Below are 22194 nucleotides of genomic sequence, written 5' to 3'. Positions count from 1 at the left end.
ATCATGTAAACATTGTAATTACAAGACATCCATAACCATTGCTTTTGGTTTTCAGTATATTTTTGTTGGGGTGTGGGGAGAGATATTTTGTTCCTATGTAGGTGTATAAACAACACATTTTGGACAATAACCACCCCCACCCCAACTCCCATCCCAGAAACTTCAAAATTATTGGAACCATCACGTTTTCAATATGTCAGTGCATGCAATTAGCACTTTGTGAAATAGTATCTTGAACTCCACATTGTGTGGTTGTGATCTTGAAACCTATGACTAGTTTCTCGCTCAAATTAAAAACAGAGTTGCTATGCAGTTAACGCATAAATACAACAACAAAGTATTGCCTGAAAATAAATAGACTTTATTCGTCCACAAATGTACTTTATTCAACATGATACATTATCATCACACTCAGCTTGTTATTGATAAGTTGGTAAATTACTGAATTATCGTTACGTAGCCATAAATAATATATTTGTAAAGCAATATATATATATATATATATATATATATATATATATATATATATATATATATATATATATATATATATATATATATATATATATATATATATTTTTTGTAAACAACATCCAAAAACATCGCTCATTATAGCTAATGTTGGTAACACGGCCCTTATTATATTTCAAGTCTCGTAATCACTCCAGTGCCCTTAGTGGGGAAACAGCCATAGGAACCTTCATTTAAATACTCATACGACTGTGCTGGGTGCATTTATGGATTTGCCATTAAAATCTTATTTGAGTTGACCCTAGTTTCCGCAGATGAATGGTGCGTTGCATGGTGAATGTCCTGTGAGATTCGACAATCGACTTGTTCTTTTCTCCGTTTACTAAATCTTCTGCTAAAAAAAAAAAAAAAAAAATCTTTATTTCACCATTTTATCATAAATACACTCCAAATATTGCCGTTACATATAATATATTTATCATAAAATAACAGAAATCAAAGAAGCATCAAAGAAGCAGGTTTGTTTTTAACAATAAGTACAAAAAGGGTTAACCTTTCAGTTATGCGTGTATAACACACAAATGTGCGTGCGTTTATACTAATATATTGTTAAATTGTTGAAGGTTGCATTTTTTTTATATTATTTTTTTGCTCAATTAATAATAAAAAAAAACATTCATATGTTCCCATGACCGACCTGGACCAGAAATTCATTAGTAGTATTTTTTCTGACTATTATCATGTCAGCCATCTTGAACTTCAAAATGGCCTTCATTTTCATATTCTGTCTTTATATATTTCAACTCCCATTTAACATAGAAACATATTGTTGGGGTCTGTTAAAATATTTTATGTCAGTGAATTCAAAGATATATTTTTATCATTCATCTGATGATGGCAACCATCTTGAAATTCAAAATAGACGTCATTTTGATATATATTTTCTCCGTCTTTACTCCCACTTAACACAGAACAATAATTTTGGTCTCAGTTTACATTCATGTGTTCAGTTGATTTTTTTTGTACAAAAGAGAATTGTGGTCTGATCTTGGCAGCCATCTTGAAAATAAAAATGGCCACCATATTTAATATAGTTTTCATATATCTCAACTCCAGGTTAATGTATCAGCACATTTTGTTTTGTCTTTGTACACTTCTGTAGTCCATCAATTGGTTGGTTTCATGTTTATAGTAATTCAATCATGTTAACTATTTTAAAATTCAAAATGGCCACCATTTTAATATAATATTAAAATGTTTTTTATACCTAGACTCCCACTTAACGTAGGAGCACGATTTTGTTTTGTCTATGTACATTTCAGTAGTTAATGAATCTAATTGTTTAGATGTATAATCATCCAATCATGGCAAACATCTGAAACTTTAAAATGGCAGCCATATGGCAATTTAAAATGGACACCAATTTAATCATTTGGCAAATAATGTTTCTTTTAGTCCACATACAAGTACACTTTTAGGTGAAATAATTAAAATGTTGCAATACCTATTACTTTTATGTTTAATATTTCAAACTAATGACATAAAGGAACATACCTATTGCACATTATAATTCATAATGACATATTAGGCATCTACTTTTGTCTGGACTAGAATTCATACTGCAGCAGTTCTCATCAGCTTCACGCATGCAGCACTCTGTACAAGGTCGCTAACACTAAAAATACTTCTACCTGAACACTTACTGACACCACAGTTGCATCTGATCAATTCTATTACAGATGCTGGTGCAGCTTCCACCACCGACATCATAGACACAAACATACCAAACCCATTGACCCCAACCAAGTCTACATGGATCAAGAATATCTGGATGTAGCAAGGAATCTTGAGTTCAGATATTTGTTTGGAGATGTGCTCTTTGCGTATGCTGTTTCCATGTCCCAGAGATATGTGGCAGTGTTTCCACACTTTGGTTTGGTGAATGGTTCTTGAATCTCAAGAGTAACTGCATCAGATTCCAAGCTGGCATCAGTGTAATCTGAGGAGCTTTTGTAAATACAGTAAATTCTCTTTATTAATGTCCAACATCACCAATTTGTCTTTTCGAGTCTATCTCTAGGCACAGTTCATTACAAAATGGTTGCAATTTGACTGGTTTTCATTTATATATACTTATTTGTGTATTGAGGCCTACCATGTAACTATCTCATGATAACAACCTAACAGTTTGTGTCTTTGATGCAGAAATCCACCTCATAGCCTGGCCCGATCACTTCATGAGTATGAGAAATCATGAACATGTCTGCTTCCTTCTATGTACTGACAGCTGTATGTTTGTACATTTCAGAGAACATCTTTTATTGCGTCTGTATAACTTTATCTGCCAGAGTAACATCCTGAACATACAAGGTATCCCCACTACCTGGGTCAATAGTCTCGAAGCTAACGTAGCACTACCATGTCATAAAACACATCATGGCCTTTGACAGTTTTATGATATCGTAACGCTAAGATAACTTCGAAAATCTGTAGCCTGGTTCATGGAAATATGTCATCTTTCATAAATATTGCTCTGTTGTAAAGATAAGTCTTACATCTAATAGTGAATCAATTAATTCAGGAAATGCTTCTGATCACTGACAACATATCTCACAGATATGAAGTGAATTTCTACACTAGATACAGACTGTTGGGTTTTCATCCTGGGAAGGTTACACACATGGGTCGCAATACGTAATTATAGGTGCAGACACAAATCACAACCAGATCAACATGGAACTAATTTGTGATGAACTGGATTCAGAAATAGCCCCAAACTATATTATTGGATGTATTCGGGAACGATCCACCAGCTATATCTGAAGCTCTTAGCCAGTTTGGAATTGGTGATGAACTGTACAAAGAGGTCAGTAAACATGTCAACATTTTACAGCATAGTATTACGCTCAAGGGTCATTTGTACAACAGACACAGATATTCTGAAAGGAAAGAAGTTTATGAAGCCATAACCAAACCAAAGTGTGGAAACACTGCCACATATCTCTGGGATATGAAAACAGCATACCCAAAGAGCACACCCCCAAGAAAATATCTGAGCTCAAGATTCCATTCTACATCCAATACATTATTTTAATCATTTGATATAAAATGTATGCAAACTAAGAGGAAAATTGCTTGACAGATGATTAAATTGGTTGCTATTTTGAATTTCTATATGACTGCCATTTTGAATTTCTAGGTGGTTGCTATGATTGTAGGATATACAAATGTCACCAATTAATTTATTGATACTGGATATGTACATAGACAAAAATAATTGTGCTTCTACGTCAACCTGGAGTTAAGATGTACAAAAGAAATACATTAAAATGGTGGTCATTTTGAATTTCAAGATGGTTGTCATTACTGGATGACTAAAAATGTCACCAATAAATTCATGACTGCAAACATGTACATAGACAAAACATATTGTGTTTCTATGTTAACAGAGTTGAAATATATGGGAAAATATGTAAAATGGTGGCCATTTTGAATTGCAAGATGGCTGCCTAGGTCAGACATCAATTTTCTTTTTGTATGAATTCATTCACTGATATCATAAATGTAAAGCTATACCTCAATTGTTGTTGTGGGTCAACTGAGAGTAAAGATATACATAAAGATATTTAAATGACGGCCATTTTGAATTGCAAGATGATGCTCATGTCCAAATGACTAAACAAAATGTTATTAGCGAGTTTATTGTCCTCAAAATTGAAAATAGGCAAAAAAGTATGTTTCTATGTTAGCTGGGAGTAAAGATACATGTAAAATACCCTAAAATGATGACCATTTTGAATTCCAAGATGGCTGCCATGATCACATGACCGAAAAGTGCTACCAATGGATTTCTAATTCTGGATAGTTTTAAGAATAAAAGAAATACATCTTACTAACTTGAGCAAAAACAAAACAAATGCAAATTTACACAACTGCCTGGACTATATGCAAGCATCTTTTATCAACAACCGTTAATGATCTATCACATGTATGTATATATGTATGTATGTATATATATATAATATATATATATATATATGTATATATATATATATATATATATAGCTATATATATATATATATATATAGATATAGATATAGATATAGATAGATATATTTAATTTCATTGTGGTATTGACATACACGACCTTTATAACACATTGACTATCGGTTTTGGACATCACAGAGTATTCCATTGTATGTTATGGGTTTGATAATATGACGTCTGGTTTACAATGACATTATTTTCATTTCATCATTTACTGCTTTCTATTTATTATTCACATGGTTCAATATAACAGTTAATACAAAAAAACACACGACAAACCCCCCAAAAAAACCCAGAAGGAAACGTGTAAAGAAGTAGTTTTAGAAAGAAACCTTATAACATGACGTTGCTTCTCGAATCATAGTTCAGACAACAGGAGAAATGTGACATCATTTCGTCATCTCTTGTAGTTGTGGTTAAAACATGTTGAGACTGCCCTTGTTATTCATAAATAAGTAACAATAATGATATGGATAAAAAAGAAATTATTACCCTCGTGTGTGAATCGTACTGATTTTATAAAACTCGTGATGTACGATTGGAAACACACTTGTTGTAATATAAATGTTCTCACGCGAGAACTCGTTTAGTATTCTCTATAGACCCTTCATATATATATATATATATATATATATATATATATATATATATATATATATATATATATATATATATATATCCAGCAATCACTGTATACAATGGCAAGATATTATGACTAGATAAGTATCTATATTTTCGGTCACTATCCAAAAATATAGGTCACGTGGCATAAGCCAGACTCGACTGAGTATTTCAATAAACATACTCTTTAAATCATTTGTTAAAGTACAGTACATATAAATAACTTCTAGTTTTGCGATAAGCAATACAACACTTGTATATTTATTTATGAATTAGAGTTTTAAAATGTGTTTTTAATGTGACAGAATGTAGTTAGCGTCTTACAAATAATGACGTCATGTATCTTGTAACAAATAATATCCTTTTACATGTTCCATCTTATCTTCAGAAAGACACTGCTAAATAACTGCTAAATATGACGTCATGCATATTATGACGTTAGTGCAGTAGAAGGGGATTAATAATTACTTAATTAGGTAATGGTTGCTTTTATCTAACGAAGACCATTAAGAAATGGACAACATTTTCTAACAAAATACATTTCTTTTGTCTTACGTTTCATTTCATGATTGGTATCTATGTGATAAAATGGGAAAATGGTAAATTTAATATGCTTTTTGTGCCGCACATGTATTTAAATGTGAACTCCTATAATATAATCCTTGTACAAACCTTGTTCATGCATTTCTGGTTTTTTATAAATCATTTGATCCCTGTCCGCAGTTGAGTCATAATTGCCAGATGCATTTCTCGAATCATCTAACATGGTGCCTATACATGGAATAAAATATGTAAGAAAAAAGTTAAAGTTTGTATTCTTTAACGACAACACTAGAACACATTTTTATACCATAATAATCATCGGCTATTGGTAATTCTCACATATAGTTTTAGAGGAAAGACTCTATGTGTATGCATTAAGCCTGGTGTACAAGGCCAACAATAGTCGGCCAACATTATTGTTAACAATGTTTTTCAACAAATGTTGTTCGAAAGCGGGAAATAAAAAATAAAAAAACACAAAAAAACACAACTATTTGTTGCCAACAAGAGAGACTGAACAAAACTGCTGCCCTGGCCAATCAGTGTGAAGTCTGTGGTCTATGTTGTCATTTACTAGTCTATGACAGAAGCAGACATAATAAGAATGGACTTCTTATATCTAATATATTCGATAAATCCAAAATAGAAACTGTATAAAATATGACAATCATTACCTCAGATCTTTTTTTGTTTATTATTATGATCATACTAATAAAAATAAAACGCATCCCTATCTCAAAATAAAAATGATAATGAAACACTCCAATGATTCCCTACCTGCGATAAGCACACACACACACACACACACACACACATACATACACATATATATATATATATATATATATATATCACATTGATTTATTAATCATCGGCTATTGAGTGTCAAACATTTGGTAATTTTTGACATTGTGTCTGAGAGAGGAAACCCGCTACATGTTTTCATTAGTATCAGAGGCACCATCCTGCAGACTTGTTATCACATACCACGGCTTTTTATATACCAGTCGTGGTGCACTGGCTTGAACGATCAATAGCCCATTGGATCCACCGACGAGAATCGATTCCAGACCTACCACACATCATGCGAGCGTATTAATACTGTGGTACGTCCTGCCCCTTTCAACGTTTCCGTCACGTTAATGTTTTATTTTCTGGCACACGACCAGCAAAAGTATGTTATAAGCCTATAAGCCAGGTACATTTTAGGTCATGTAATTTCTGCCACTGTGGTAGAACATTTGTCTATTAATGCAGTTTACTTTCGTGCATTTATGACTTAATTTTACGAAGAATGTAACATCCATTTAGGAAGAAGATTTTTTTCTTCACGTGTTATTCACATGTTTATTTTACAAAACGAAAAGTAGCACACCAAAGCAATAAATGTTTAATGTCTGAACGCATTGTTAATATGGGGACATCTTGGGGATAGCGTGTTCGTCCATCTTCTTCTACCCATAGGCAGTAACCGACAGTGGCATTGTGGTTTCCCGTGTAGAATAAATCGACCTTGGCAACCAACCTCTCTGGCTCATCAAAATGTATAGAGTCCCTTGTAGAATCCTCTCATTTCAGGATGACGACAAGTAATGTTTCGAAAGGCCATCCCGTTCATCATCAGCATTATAGGCAACACCATAGTCAGTCGGTTGTTCATCCACGATTTCACAGGGTTCATGAGCAACATCCATTTGATTTGTGTTATTTGTTCTCATTTTGTTTGGTAGTCACTCTTTTGCATTTGATTGTGTGTCCTTCAAAACATTTGCAGACCTAAACGTCGTCATTGCTGCCGCTGCTACTATTGATACTGCTGCTGTCAATTCTAGTATATCCCGACGCCATTTGGAGTGTACGTCTTCTCTCTACAACGGTCGACTAACGAATGATGCACAGTTCTCAATCTAACGTTTTTATACACGTCTTGGGTTTTCGCTGACGTCAAAACTCTGAACATGACTGGACACGTTCAAAACAAGTATGTCTAACTGGAAATTGTATACCCTCTAAATGGCGTACCTACAAGGTCAGCACGTGAACATGTCTGAATATGTTTACAGAACTGGCTGAAACAATGTGTTCTTATCCCAGGCCTTAACGTTTGTCAGTGTCAGTGGTAGCACACTGGTCTACCAGGTAATAAAATCTGATAGCCCTCAGTAAAAATTTTAATAAATTAAAACAAAAACAGAGCAAAATGGAAAATCATTTATTTTCATTAAACATTGTTTTTAGGTTTTTCTTACATGTTTAAGCATCTTGTTGATTGTGGAGTAACTGGGTGTGCAAAATAACCCGGCAAAATACTGGCTTTAGACATCTGGTAGCCTGAACAACAAATAGGTAACCCAAATACACCGGGCACCTGTTAAGTTCGAGCCACGTTATCCCCTTTCCCATGCTCACCCCAACAGCTCCAAAATTCATGACGTCATTAATCCACCCCCCACCCCCACACACACACACGCTTAGAGGTGAGCATCCTCGCGTAACACGGGGTCAATGAGTACACCAGACTCAACATGCCCACCTACTACTGATATCAGTGCTCAGTCTACCATAACCTTAAAGTTAGAGTTTGTTTTCTTTAACGAGATAACTAGAGCACCATGATTAATTAATCATCGACTATTGGCATGAATGAAGGAACTATTTTATTTAATGACACACTCAACACATTTTATTTACGGTTACATGGCGTCAGACATATGGTTAAAGACCACACATATATTAAGAGAAGAAACCCGCTGTCGCCACTTCATGGGCTACTTTTTTTCGATAAGCAGCAAGGGATCTTTTATATGCACCATCTCAGAAACAGGATAGTACATACTACGGCCTTTGTTACACCAGTTGTGGAGCACTGCCTGGGACGAGAAATAGCCTAATGGGCCCACCAAAGGGGATCGATCCTAGACTGACCGAACATAAAGCGGATACTTTACCACTGGGCTACGTACCACCCCTCAACTACTGGAAGTCAAACATAAGTCTTCAGAGGAAACCCGTTACATTTTTCCACTAGGAGCAAGGGATATTTTGGATATGTATGTATAAATGTATATGTATGTATAAATGTATATATATATATATATATATATATATATATATATATATAGCATTACAGTGCATGGGAAATAAATGGGTTCACTCACCAGTTTGATACGTCGGATTGTCATAATGGTTTACTTCTTGGTTTGGTTCACTGAAATGAAATCAAATGCAAATATTCGAACTGAAACTTTTCATGAAATAGAGATAAGAACATAGTTAATACACTTAAGATCATTAAAACTGGATACGGGAGATTTGCTGGAAGAATGATATATCAACAACAGCAATAATAATAATAATAATAATAGTAATAAGAGGCATATTGGCCTAAAGAGATCCAACATTTAAATTTCAATTCTCTCAGTAGATAGTTAATTAAGACCACATTAGAATATCCATGTGTCAAGCTTAAGACTTGTTCAATAACTGTATGGGACATAATTTCGCATTTGCAAACTAACTTTTCATAATACATTGTATTACATTTATAATCTTTGTTCGTATTTGGAAACTTGTCCTAATGGTAATAACATATTCCAGAACTAATGAATGAATGTCTAGAAAATAGCAATTGTCAATGTTAAGCTCCAGTTTTATTCACAAAAGATGACGGACAGACAGACACGTCGATATTAAAAACGTTCCACTGACAAATGGCATAGCAGAGGTAAAATGTATATTTAAGTCTTTTAAATTTAAAACAGTAGGAGAAAATAGACCTTGAACGTTTTTAATGTTAAATATTTATTTAAATTTTTAAAATATAATTTTTAAAAGTTATAAATTGAAATATTCATCAGAGAACGATAGTTCCATGTTTCAGAACTATTTGATCAAACTTCTTTGTGAAAATAGACTTTAAATTTAATAATAATAATAACAATTATAATAATAATAATAATAATAATAATAAAAACAACTTATTCAAATGTTCCAATATACATCTGCATTACTTTGCGAAAACTGCCCAGGAGAATCATAGTACCAAGTTTCAGATTTATCTGATCAAAACTGTACAAGATAGACTTTCAAAATGTTCAATTTAAATTTTAATATAATTTAAGAAAAATTCAAAACATTTCAAATTATATCCCTCTAGTAATTTGTGAAGGGTGTGATTGTACCAACATTCAGAACAATACATTCAAAACTGTCGGAGACGAGAGACTTCAAAGAAATCCATATTACAAAAGCTCTGCAGAACAATGGGGCTAATTATGGTGCCAAATCACGACTGGAATTAACACAGGGACTACAGATTAATGCATATATGTCTGAAGTCTTTAAAACATATTTAGACGTTACATTGACATTGTAAAACAATATAAGAAAACTCCCCATCCTAATTGATAGATAACAAACACATATTTACGGTAGTTAAATATAGTAGTCATAATATTACCTTGCATCATATAAATGTTCTTTTTTAGTCGTTCCTGAAAACAAACTACATGTTTAATACAAATCCAATAATATATATGAATGTGTGAGTGCGTGTGTGGATACATGTCGACATAGCAAACAACACAACTATAGCTAACTAGTGTCTCCATTTGTCAGCTTGATTGAAGTTTGATTGAAACATATTGTATTGCATATAAGGTACAAATGGATTGGGCACACGATATATCAACTTACGAGACCCTCTCCTAAATTTGTCAGTTATTGCGTTAAAATGCATAATACAGTACACTGCTGTCAAGTAGAACAATAATGTATTACTACAATTAATTCTCACAATTATCATTGTACTAACCCAACCCCAGAAGAATAAAACAAAAACAAAAACGAGAGAGAGAGAGAGAGAGAGAGAGAGAGAGAGAGAGAGAGAGAGAGAGAGAGAGAGAGAGAGAGAGAGAGTGTGTGTGTGTGTGTGTGTGTGTGTGTGAGAGTGAGAGAGACAGTGTGTGTGTGTTAGAGAGAGAGAGAGAGAGAGAGAGAGAGAGAGAGAGAGAGAGAGAGAGAGAGAGAGAGAGAGAGAGAGAGAGAGAGAGAGAGAGAGAGAGAGAGAGAGAGAGAGAGAGAGTCCATAACAGCCAGATCGATATTGTGACCCATCACACCTCGGGCAATCGAGTTACCACTGAATTACGTCTGGCACCACCGACAGAGACGACAAAGAAGTAAAACATGGATTAGAAGTCACCTTGTTTCTTATGTTTGTAGTGATAAACAAGTCCAACAACAATCAGCAACAAGACGACTAATGCACCAACACAGACCGCGACCAATTGCACTGTGTTTACATTCTGACGAATGGCTTCTGAAAAAAAAAAAAAATATATATTCTGAATAAACTGAGAGCCTGTAAATGGAATCACCTTTAACCGTATCACTTATGATAACTGTTATGTGTAAAAACTATAAGGCAAGCATTGATATGCTAGATGTTTTGTATAAGCAAGGAAGAATCCATGGAAAGAGTAGCCCTACTGGGGTCCGCTCCTCCTTCCTCGAACGGCACATATGTTGTAGTGCAAATGTGATATCGTGGTCACCAAGGTAAATTCTACAGTCCGGTTGTTCTTACTGTAGTGTTACATGCCTACAATTGTGTATATATATCCAACAGTGTCGTGGCCCAATAGAGGATCATTTTGAACTGGAAAAAAACAAACACAAGCAACAAAAAAAGAAGAAGAAAAAAGAACATACATGAAGACTTCACAGCAGTTTTGTGATTAATGTGCATTGGAAGAGAGTTAATGTGTCAATATTACAGGGCTCTATGTGACCTGGGGGCTCTCGTCGGACATTTTGCTGCAAGATGTGATTTTGTATTGTTATCTGCTGCATCTGTTAATGGCTCTGGGCAAGATGTAGTCAAGTGATAAAACGCTTGCATGATGCGCGATCAGTTTGGGGTCGATCCCCGTCAGTGGGCCCATTGGGCTATTTCTTGCTCCAGCCAGTGCACCACCACTGGTACATCAAAGACCGTAGTATGTGTTATCCTGTTTATAGAATGGTGTATATAAAATGTACCTTGCTGCTAATCGAAAAGAGTAGCCCATGAAGTGGCGACGGTGGGATTTCTCCATCAATATATATGTTGTCCTTTACCATATGTCCGACGCCTTATAACCGATTATTGTAATGGCAGAATTAAAAAAAAAAAAAAAAACGAGACCATGGGACAAATTTCACCTCAGGTGAGCACTCTACCACATAGCTACTTTAAGTAAATGTTATCAAAACGTTATGCCTAGGTATACAGGTCTTGTTGGCTTGTAAACAAATGACCCATGTACAGTAAAATATTTTTAACCAAGTTAATAATGGTAAATATCAAATTAGTTTGTGACATGGATATTTTATGGGTAACTCTACAAAGTCCAGTCAATCTAAAGTTAAAAAAAGGCCTAACCTAAAACTGGATACATAGTTTAGACGTTTCATTTTGTAGGTGGTGGTTATGCAAAACCAATTTCCTAGCTTCTCCTCCACACAGTATGTTTTTTGTTTTTTTAAAACATCCTACTTCTGCCTCCTACTATTCTTTGGTGAACAGAAACATAATATTGTCACAAATACGTCACACATACCTATACTCAATGATTCTTCAATAACTGTGACGTTTACCACAAGATCATTTCCTAGATCTCCGTTGGACACAATCACTTGGTATATCCCTAAGTCTCCATCCTTAACATTATTTAATGTGTAAGTTCCAACAGCAGAGTCATCAGTTGTAGTTAAATCGCCAGACGTCAGCTTATATTTTGTTTCTGAAGTCAGTTTGTACCAGGTGAATGTTGGTGTCGGATTGGCAGTTACAGGTATCTTCAGAATTACATTACTACCGATTGAGGTCAAAACTTCTTTCTGGAATGGTACCCGGTTGTCTAATCTGGGTGAATCTAAAATAGAATTAGTCTTGGGTAAAGACATTACTATAGTACATTGATTTGTTAATCATCCGCTATTGGATATCAGATATTAAGTAAATATAAGAGGAAACCCACTCTGTGTTTCCATTAGCAGCAAGGAATCTTTTATGTCATTACAATTATACTTATTCCAAAAAGCTCAGTCCGGTGCTACTTTTGTTTGAGTAAAACTAGTCCGGGAGTGGCAGTCCTTTTCCTTTTTATTATGTACCAAGAAGGATAAAATATCCAGAAAACGGATCTCCTTAGGAGTGAATGACCTCCTATAGACGAGGCACTAGACAGAAATTCATGAAATCAAACAATGTTGCCAAATACCGATCCGTCTCTATATTGGGCGGTTTTGTCGATCAATTTATTTATTTTAAAAATAGACATAAATTATGGTTATTTAAGAACTATTAAGTTTTGGTATAAAGTATCTATAGATATTGCAGGACACAAATTGGACCTAGTACTACAGTAAACTGTGACTTTATTCACTTGTTTATAATTGAACCCTAAATAGCAACTGCAACTTTTGAATTCAGAAACCACTGCCACTCTTAGAAAGTTATGCAATTTTTTAAGTATTATCAACGAAGAATTGTGTCCCTCCTGAAACTTTAATTTTATATATATATATTAAACCTAATATTTGTGTATCAAACATCTTCCTGATATTATGTATTCCTCTACTGCTATCGCGTAATAACGTTCAATTACTTTTATGATTTAACATTTTACTAAATTCCTAGCAAAAAAAAGATACTCACAGTACACTGTGAGATGCAACTGATTTGTTGCCGACTTGTATGTTAGAGTGTTTTTCACAGTACACGTGTACACATTCCCCGTTTCACTCGTCGTGATGTTGGTCAGTGTTAACCAAGCACTGGATGCGATGAGTTCCTCCCCTAGTGACCAGGAGTAGGAGCATGGTGGGCTGCAGTCCGCAGAGCAGTTAACATTCAAGTTTTCTCCTTCACTTACAATACCAGGTGATTGTCCACTGAAACCTACAGCGTCTGGACCATCTGAAAAGTTAATAAATGTAGTTTTCACTTAAGTGTTTTAAAATACATTATGATAGGATACCAAGGAAACACTTGGTATTTGAAACCATAATTTAATTCACTATTAGAGTAGTTATGCTTTAAAATAAAGAAATGTAACTAACGACTAAAAGTGACTACCAGGACCACGCTTAACTTCCACCTGATGCTGTGGATGAGGGTATCAGCTGCAATACGTTGTTGATGTTACTATTTATGTGATCTCGTTTCTTTCCATTAGCATATAATTCACAATCAACACACATACAAATCCCGCTTAGTTCCCTGTATGACAATCAACACATAGTTGTATTTATTTAAACATGGTACTCACAGTAAACTGGCAAACTGAACTGGTGACTTTTCAACTTTTGTGTAGCAGTATTGCTCACTATACACGTGTATATATTCCCCATTTGATTGCGACTGATGTTCGTCAGGATTAATCTGGAAGTTGTACTCAACACTTTATTCCTCAGCTGCCAGGAGTAGGAACATGGCGGGTTACAGTCACTGAAACAGTTCACATTCAGATTCTGTCCTTCTCCGATATCATTAAGTACATTTGCACTGAATGTGATATTGACAGTGTCTGGACCAACTGAAAAAAAGAGAATGTATTGCGCTTGCTGTCCTTGCTTCTCACTGACAGACCTGTTTTAATGACTAAAGTAACATTTTCTTGCTCAGGACATGCTAATCTTTGTAGATACCCAATTATTTTAAAAACAAATTTTGTTTCGAATTATTTGAAGGTAAATTTCAGTCTGGGTCTCGATAATAATGTGTGTAGCAGCTCACACTTTATTTTACATCCTATTATATACTATTTAGTCATATATACTGGGACGTAAAATCGATTTTGGGTGAACACCATGGGGACCAGTAACACATTATATATATGAACACTGATTTTCCAAACAGAAAAATGCACTTGTGTTTTTCATTGTAGTAGTTCTGGCAATGACAGGAAACTCAGTATAGCGTTTAACATCCACATGACAATAATGTATTCCTGACTGTGTTCTCGAAAACTAATAACCTTGTCCAGATGTCCTATATAATTATCTGTGTGGGAAAGATACAATTTTGAACGCCTTAACTGCTTTATCATTAACATTTAACAGCATTCATTTTTAAAATTGGTAGTCCATGGATACACGTATATAATTGAAATTATGGAAGGAATGTTTGAGAAGTTCCTTTCATCAGAATATCAATAATATGGTCACAGCATGTCATTGACAGAGCTGACGGCTCTCAAACAACGGAAACTAGTACATTATGTCATGGAGAGGAAGGACCAGAAGTACCTTCTTTGTGACGTTATCACACACCTAAACCGAAGAGAACTGTGATATTCAGATTGACAACAGGGTACTGAATACTTGGCGTATACATATCTATAATTTCAGTATGGTAGCAACACTTTAGCTCCACGCTAAATAGAACCCCCAACTCCAAGTGGATGTATTTCCTACTGAATATGGCTGTTTATCATATACTATACTGACACACTTTGAAAACGCAATTTGGTTTTAATGTGACACTAACAAAAATATCTAATGTATATCTATGAATGTATTACTATAACATGATATGATGTATTCCTGCATTTCAACATGGGTTTCTGTGTTTACAACGAGGATCTTTTTATGCAATTAACACAAAATCTGACAACTCAAAATTTGGTGTAAAGCTAAAAATGTGTACAGTATATTTACAATACTGTGTACGTGCAAACCGCATACGTTGGACACTTAAAAAACACAGATTGATTGTTGGATAAGTCAGTGTGAATCAATGCCACTACTCAGCAATGATCAGAGAGGGCGACCATTAGGAATGTTAATTGGTGGGATTTTGCAGCAAAGGGAAGCTAGGAGTTTTCAAGTGCACACTTCAACAATTTCAAGGTTGAATGAGCGATATAATTAGACAGGAAGTGTTCGTGACCGTCCTCGACCAGGTCAACTTCCGGTTACAACTCTAAGAGATAAGACAGACAGATAAGAAAAAAACCCCATCAAAGTGACCGCTTCTTGTCATCTGCAACAACAGCCAGAAACACGATAAGACATCATGGGAGGTACATAATTATAATTACAGTAATTCGACGACTGGAATGAGACTTCGCGGACCGTACAATGCAAATATCGTGACTTCATGACGCCGAGACCGGCCTCGGTGGCGTCGTGGCAGGCCATCAGTCTACAGGCTGGTAGGTATTGGGTTCGGTTCCCAGTCGAGGCATGGGGTTTTTAATCCAGATACCGACTCCAAACCCTGAGTGAGTGCTCCGCAAGGCTCAATGGGTAGGTGTAAACCACTTGCACCGACCAGTGATCCATAACTGGTGCAACAAAGGCCATGGCTTGTGCTATCCTGCCTATGGGAAGCGCAAATAAAAGATCCCTTGCTGCTAATCGGAAGAGTAGCCCATGTAGTGGCGACAGCGGGTTTCCTCTCAAAATCTGTGTGGTCCTTAACCATATGTCTGACGCCATATAACCGTAAATAAAATGTGTTGAGTGCGTCGTTAAATAAAACATTTCTTTCTTTCTTTCTTTCATGACGCCGAGCTACCAGACTTCAATTTGCTCATGATCATGACCAGATGTGACCTTGTGGCCTGGTCGAGGACGGTCACAAACACTTCCAGTCAAGTTATATCGCTCATTGAACCTCGAAATTGTTGAAGGATGCACTTGAAAATTCCCAGCTACCCGTTGTTGCGAAATTCCACCAATCAGCATTCCTAATGGTCGCTCCCTCTGATCATTGCTGAGGCGTGGCATTGTCTCACACTGACTTATCCAAGAATCAGTTTGTGTATTTTATATCCTACAATCAATCTATTATACCTTTTATGCGTCCAACGTATGCGGTTTGCACGTGCAAAGTATTGTGAACGTACTGCACATATTGTTTTGAGTTTTCAGATTGGGTGTTGATTGCATGAAAAGATCCTCGTTGTAAACTCAGAAACCCACGTTGACATGCAGGAATACACCTTAGCATGTTACAGTAATATATTCATTCATATATATATATATATACATTAGATGTTTTGTTTAGATATTGTGTTTAATGTCACATTAAAACCAAATTGTGTTTTTAAAGTGTGTCAGTATAGATAGAGTATTCAATATAATAAAGATATGTGATATTTTTCAAATCAAACTTTCAGAATTTGATAACTTTCAAACTAGATGACGCAACATTTATTAACATATAATCTATCATAGAATTGAAGTATGCATTAATAGTCACAAAACAAAAAACATTTCAATAGAAACTGTACATGGAAAGTTGTCCAGTGATCTGACAAAACAAACACCACCAACAACTAACAAACAAACTCCGTTATGGACTGGTTTATTTTTATCTAAGCATATCCAAATGACGTCATTCATGATTTGCTGTATTTTTATGATTTAAATTCCCAGCAATTAAGAGATACTCACAGTAAACTGTAAGATGGAACTGATTTCTTGCCGACTTGTGTGTAAGAGTGTTGTTCACAGTACACTTGTACACACTCCCCACCTCACTCCTCTTGATGTTGGTCAGTGTTAACCAAGAACTGGATGTGATGAGTTCATCTCCCAGTGACCAAGAGTAGGAGCATGGAGGGCTGCAGTCCGCAGAGCAGTTAACACTTACGTTTTCACCTTCCCTTACATTACCAGGTGACTGTCCACTGAAACCTACAGCGTCTGGACCATCTGGAAGGTTAATAAAGGTATGTTTTCACTTAAGTGTTTTAAAATACATTATGATAGAATGAAGCAAGGAGACACTTGGTATTTGACTCTAGATCTATTTCACTGTTAGAGTAGTTAACCTGTATATAAAATAAAGAAATGTAATGAACGACTGAATGTCAGTACTGTGTCACCGACTACCAGAAACAGTTGATTTCTTCCTGATGCTGTGTATGGGGGTGTCAGCTACAACACGTTGCTTCTGTCACTATTTATGTGTTGCCTTATTTCTCACAATCAACACACGCACACACATCCTGCTTAGTCCCCTGTACCAAAATTGAAATTATGAAAGGACTATGTTTGAAGAATCCCTTTCATCAGAAGATCAGCAATATGGTCACAGTATGTCATTCACAGCGATGGCGACTCTCGAACAAAGGAAACTACTACACCATGTCATGCAGAGGAAGGCCAAGAAGTACCCTTCCTTGTGACGCCATCACACATCTAAACCGAAGAGAACTATGATATTCAGATTGACAACAGGGTACTGAATACTTGGCGTATACATATCTATAATTTCAATGAGGTAGCAACACTTAAGCACCACTGTTGATATAACCCCTAACTCCAAGAGGATAAATTTCCCACTGAATGTGGCTGTGTATTATATACTAGATACCGTATTCAATGTAATTAAACTGTTTAGTATTTTTCAAATCAACCTTTCAGAATTTGATAACTTTCAAATTTGATGACACTACCTTTACTGACATCATCAAACGAACTGCGGCTACACTCTAAAATAGAAGTATGCATTGATAGTCATAAAACAAAACATTTTCAATAGCATCTTTACACTGAACACAAATATATCCATTATATTAAGCTTGAGATTAGATGATAAATATATTATTACCCTATGTTATTATAAAACATTCAGATTAAAAAGTGTATACTGTGAGCCACAGTCTCGCATAATGCAATTTTGATTCCTAATATGTGATGCTGACCAAAGCTAATGGCACTAGAAATGGCAGTACTCATGACGGTTACCACTGGTGGGGCAGTATATGCTATTTTTGTTATAAACACCTGATACCACCAGTGTTATGACTGATTCACGAGTGCATGACAACACAGCTAAACGTATTCTGTCCTGTGTTAGTTTTGATTAGTGATATTTAAAAACACAAAGTGTCAATTGGTAGGTTTCGAACCTACTGCATGGATTCACATGACATTTGACGGCCCATAAACCAACGACTTGACCAACCAGGTCCTCCCATATAGTTAGGAAAGTCTACTGGTGACACTCGGTTCGAAACTAGCCTAGGAGTAGCAGTCGTCTTTTGAGCAGTGTAGGAATGGTGACATTGTGTTGTCCAGTGACTGATGTCTTTGGGAGTGACTGTCCTCCTATAGACTAGGCACTTGATAGCGATACGTGGAATCAATCACTATTTTGCTAAGTGCCCATTCGACTATGCTTTGTGCAGAGATAACGCCTTGAACACGTATAATCGATTTTGTCATTAAGATTGGAGATAATTTTATTTTATAAATAAAAAATAAATTATTGTTATTTTAGAACTATTATATTTTAGTGTATAGATATAGATGGAGACAAGGCATTTAACATGTGTGGACCTAGTACTTTGGAAAATGGTAAAGTTGTGAAATAAAACAGTTATTTTATTAACTTGATCACAAAAACCGGCCGCTGGTCTAAGATATTTGGCTTTATCCTGCTCAGGTCGAATGGCGGTAGTCGCACGGCATTTGTCATTCTGACAATTGCAGGATAATGCTGATATCTTAAGACAGCAACCAGTTACTGCAGTGCATTGAGCTGACAGCTATGTATATATCTTCAGTTCTTTAGTTAACAGTATTGAATTAAAATGAGTTCTGTTTTTCTCGTTGATTTATACCTCGAATAGAAATAGAAAAAAACAACCCCACCTCTATTACACATACCTGTGAAAACATTGGCAGTCTTTGAAAGTTATTTAAGTTCATGAGTATTATGAACACACATATCTGTCTTCCTCCTGAAACTTCTTGATGCTATTATATATCCCTCGAGTGCTATCGTATGACGGCACTGAGCGTAAAACAGTTCAGTTATTTTTATGATTCAACATTGATAAATTATCAGCAATTAAAGATACTCACAATAAACTGTAAGATGGAACTGATTTCTTGCCGACTTGTATGTTAACATGTTCTTCACAGTACACTTGTACACATTCCCCATTTCACTCCTCTTGATGTTGAACAGTGTTAACCAAGCACTGGATGTGATGAGTTCATCCCCCAGTGACCAGGAGTACGAGCATGAAGGGCTGCAGTCCGCAGAGCAGTTAACACTTAAGTTTTCACCTTCCCTTACATTACCAGGTGACTGTCCACTGAAACCTACAGCGTTTGGACCATCTGGAAGGTTAATAAAGGTATGTTTTCACTTAAGTGTATTAAAATACATTATGATAGAATGAAACAAGGAAACACTTGGTATTCGAAACTATAATTAATTCACTATTAGAGTAGTTATGCTTGTATAAAATAAAGGAATATAACAAACGACTGAATGTGAGTACTGTGCTATTGACTACCAGAAACACGGTTAACTTTGTCATGATGCTGTGGATGAGGGTATCACCTGCACTACGTTGTTACTGTTACTAGTTATGTGATATCTTGTTTCTTTCCATCAGTATATAATGCACAATCAACACACATACAAATGCCGCATAGTCCTAATTATCACTATCAACATATAGTTGTATTTATTTAATCATGATACTCACAGTGAACAGTGAAATTGAACTGGTGACTTCTTGATTTCTCTATAGCAGTATTTTTCACTATACACGTGTATATATTGTTTGTCTGACTCCGACTGATGTTCACCAGGTTTAATCTCGAAGTTTTACTCAACACTTGATTTCCTATTTTCCAAGAGTAGGAACATGGAGGGTTACAATCAGCGGAACAGTTCACATTCAGATTCTGCCCTTCTCTGATATCACTAGGAAGATGTGGACTGAATGTGGTGTTGACAGTGCCTGGACCAACTAGAACAAAAATATCAAGTTTGCACTCATACTTTCTCACTAATACATCTGTTTTAATGGCTAACATAACCTTTGCTCATAATATTTGTATCTACTGGGAAGTAAAATCTAGTTTACGCGAACACCAGCAGAACCAGTAACTCATTGGGCATATGAACACTGATATTCCAAACAGAACAATTTATTTATATTTTAATTTTAGTAGTTCGACACGTGTTACAATGGCAGGAGGTTCAGTATAGTGTGATGTCTGTGATCATGGAAACAGTCACGACTTTGTCCAGTTGTCCTATAGAAGCTTTGTGGGAGAGATACAATGCTGAATGAGTTAACTGCTTTATCATTCATTTCAATACCACTAATTTTTGGAATTTGGTGGAATATCCCATTAATACACGCATATAATTGAAATGATATGTGTGTAGAGTTTCTTTCATCACAATATCAACAATATCATCACAGAATACCATTGACAGAGATGAAGACTAAAACAAGGGACGCTACAACATCGTGTCATGGAAACGAAGGACAGGAACTACGTTTCTTTGTGACCCTAAACCGAAGAAAACATACCAGGTAGCACATCCAATGTAATAAAGCTGTAATATTTTTCAAATCACAAACTTTCAAAATTTGATAACTCTCGACCTACGTTTATTGACATGAAAGCAAATGTACCATGACAACACTCTAGAATTGAAGTATGCATTAATAGTCATAAAACAAAAACATTTCAATAGCATCTTTACAGTTTTCCAGCATTCTGTAAAAAAGAAAAAAGATACAAAAAACGCAACAAAAAGCACATGCACAGAGAAAAAAAAAGAAACAAAGAAGCAAAACAAAAAAACAACTTTAACAAACAAAATTAGTTAGGGACTGGGTTATTTTTATGAACGCGTGTGTATAAATTATGTCATTCGTGATTAGTGTCATTTTCATCCAGCATTCTGTAAGAAATAAACGCACCAAAAAGCACATGCACAGAGAAAAAACAACAACAACAAAGAAACAAAACAAACAAAAAACTCTAACAAACACAATTCGTTAGGGACTGGGTTATTTTAATGAACACGTGTAAAAATGATGTCATTCGTGATTAGTGTCATTTTCATTTAAAAAGATGACGAGTCACATATGCATCATTTGAATACTGAATAATGGCTGACTAGAATTATAATTCAGTGTAACGTTTACCAAAATAAGTCCATTGTATTAAGCTTGATATGATAACAATATTATTGTCCTTATGCGAGGCAATTTTAATTCCTAATATGTGGTATTGATGATACCAAATCACAATCTGGTAATAACCTTTAAATATCAAGAAGTCAATTAGTAATATCCACTTTAAAATAAAAAATAAAACAAGGGTATTCCATTATGTGTAGTGTGGAGGTGGGCATACATGACTAATTGGAATTATGCAAAGCTATACAAATTCAATAAATTGATAAAAGTGTTTTATATATGTGTTTTTAAATTGTCTGAAACGTGAGATTGCAAACCAAAAAACAACAACAAAAAAACAAAAACAAAACATAATAATAATAATTTCCTTTTGACATAACCTATTCTAGTTGTAATTTTTCTATAAATGAACGAAACACCATGGTATATATCAAAACTAGTCTGAGTGGCAGTCCTGTTTTGAGTAGTGCAGGAAGGGTGACATTGTATTGTCCAGTAAAGAATTTTTTGGGAGTGGATGTCCTCCAACAGACTAGGCACTTGATAGAG

General features: G+C 35.2%; 1 protein-coding gene across 1 annotated transcript in view; it reads right to left on the bottom strand.

Annotated features, from left to right (window-relative positions):
* Positions 1-340: 340 nt before the first annotated feature.
* LOC121386229 (deleted in malignant brain tumors 1 protein-like) overlaps positions 341-22194 on the bottom strand; it is a 58512-nt gene continuing 36658 nt past the window's right edge. The window contains exons 20-31 of the mRNA XM_041517061.1: positions 20188-20454; positions 19553-19813; positions 17132-17392; positions 13999-14265; positions 13386-13646; positions 12286-12600; positions 10887-11003; positions 10143-10176; positions 8842-8891; positions 5811-5911; positions 1249-1255; positions 341-865 (exon numbers count right to left, since the gene is read on the bottom strand). Of these exons, the coding sequence (XP_041372995.1) occupies positions 750-865; positions 1249-1255; positions 5811-5911; positions 8842-8891; positions 10143-10176; positions 10887-11003; positions 12286-12600; positions 13386-13646; positions 13999-14265; positions 17132-17392; positions 19553-19813; positions 20188-20454 (2057 nt within the window). The 3' untranslated portion in view covers positions 341-749. The remainder of the gene's footprint in view (positions 866-1248; positions 1256-5810; positions 5912-8841; positions 8892-10142; positions 10177-10886; positions 11004-12285; positions 12601-13385; positions 13647-13998; positions 14266-17131; positions 17393-19552; positions 19814-20187; positions 20455-22194) is intronic.

The sequence above is a fragment of the Gigantopelta aegis genome, chromosome 12 (genome assembly GCF_016097555.1).
Source record: "Gigantopelta aegis isolate Gae_Host chromosome 12, Gae_host_genome, whole genome shotgun sequence".
NCBI classification, from domain to species: Eukaryota; Metazoa; Mollusca; class Gastropoda; order Neomphalida; family Peltospiridae; genus Gigantopelta; species Gigantopelta aegis.
This window is presented reverse-complemented; position numbering and strand designations above follow the sequence as displayed.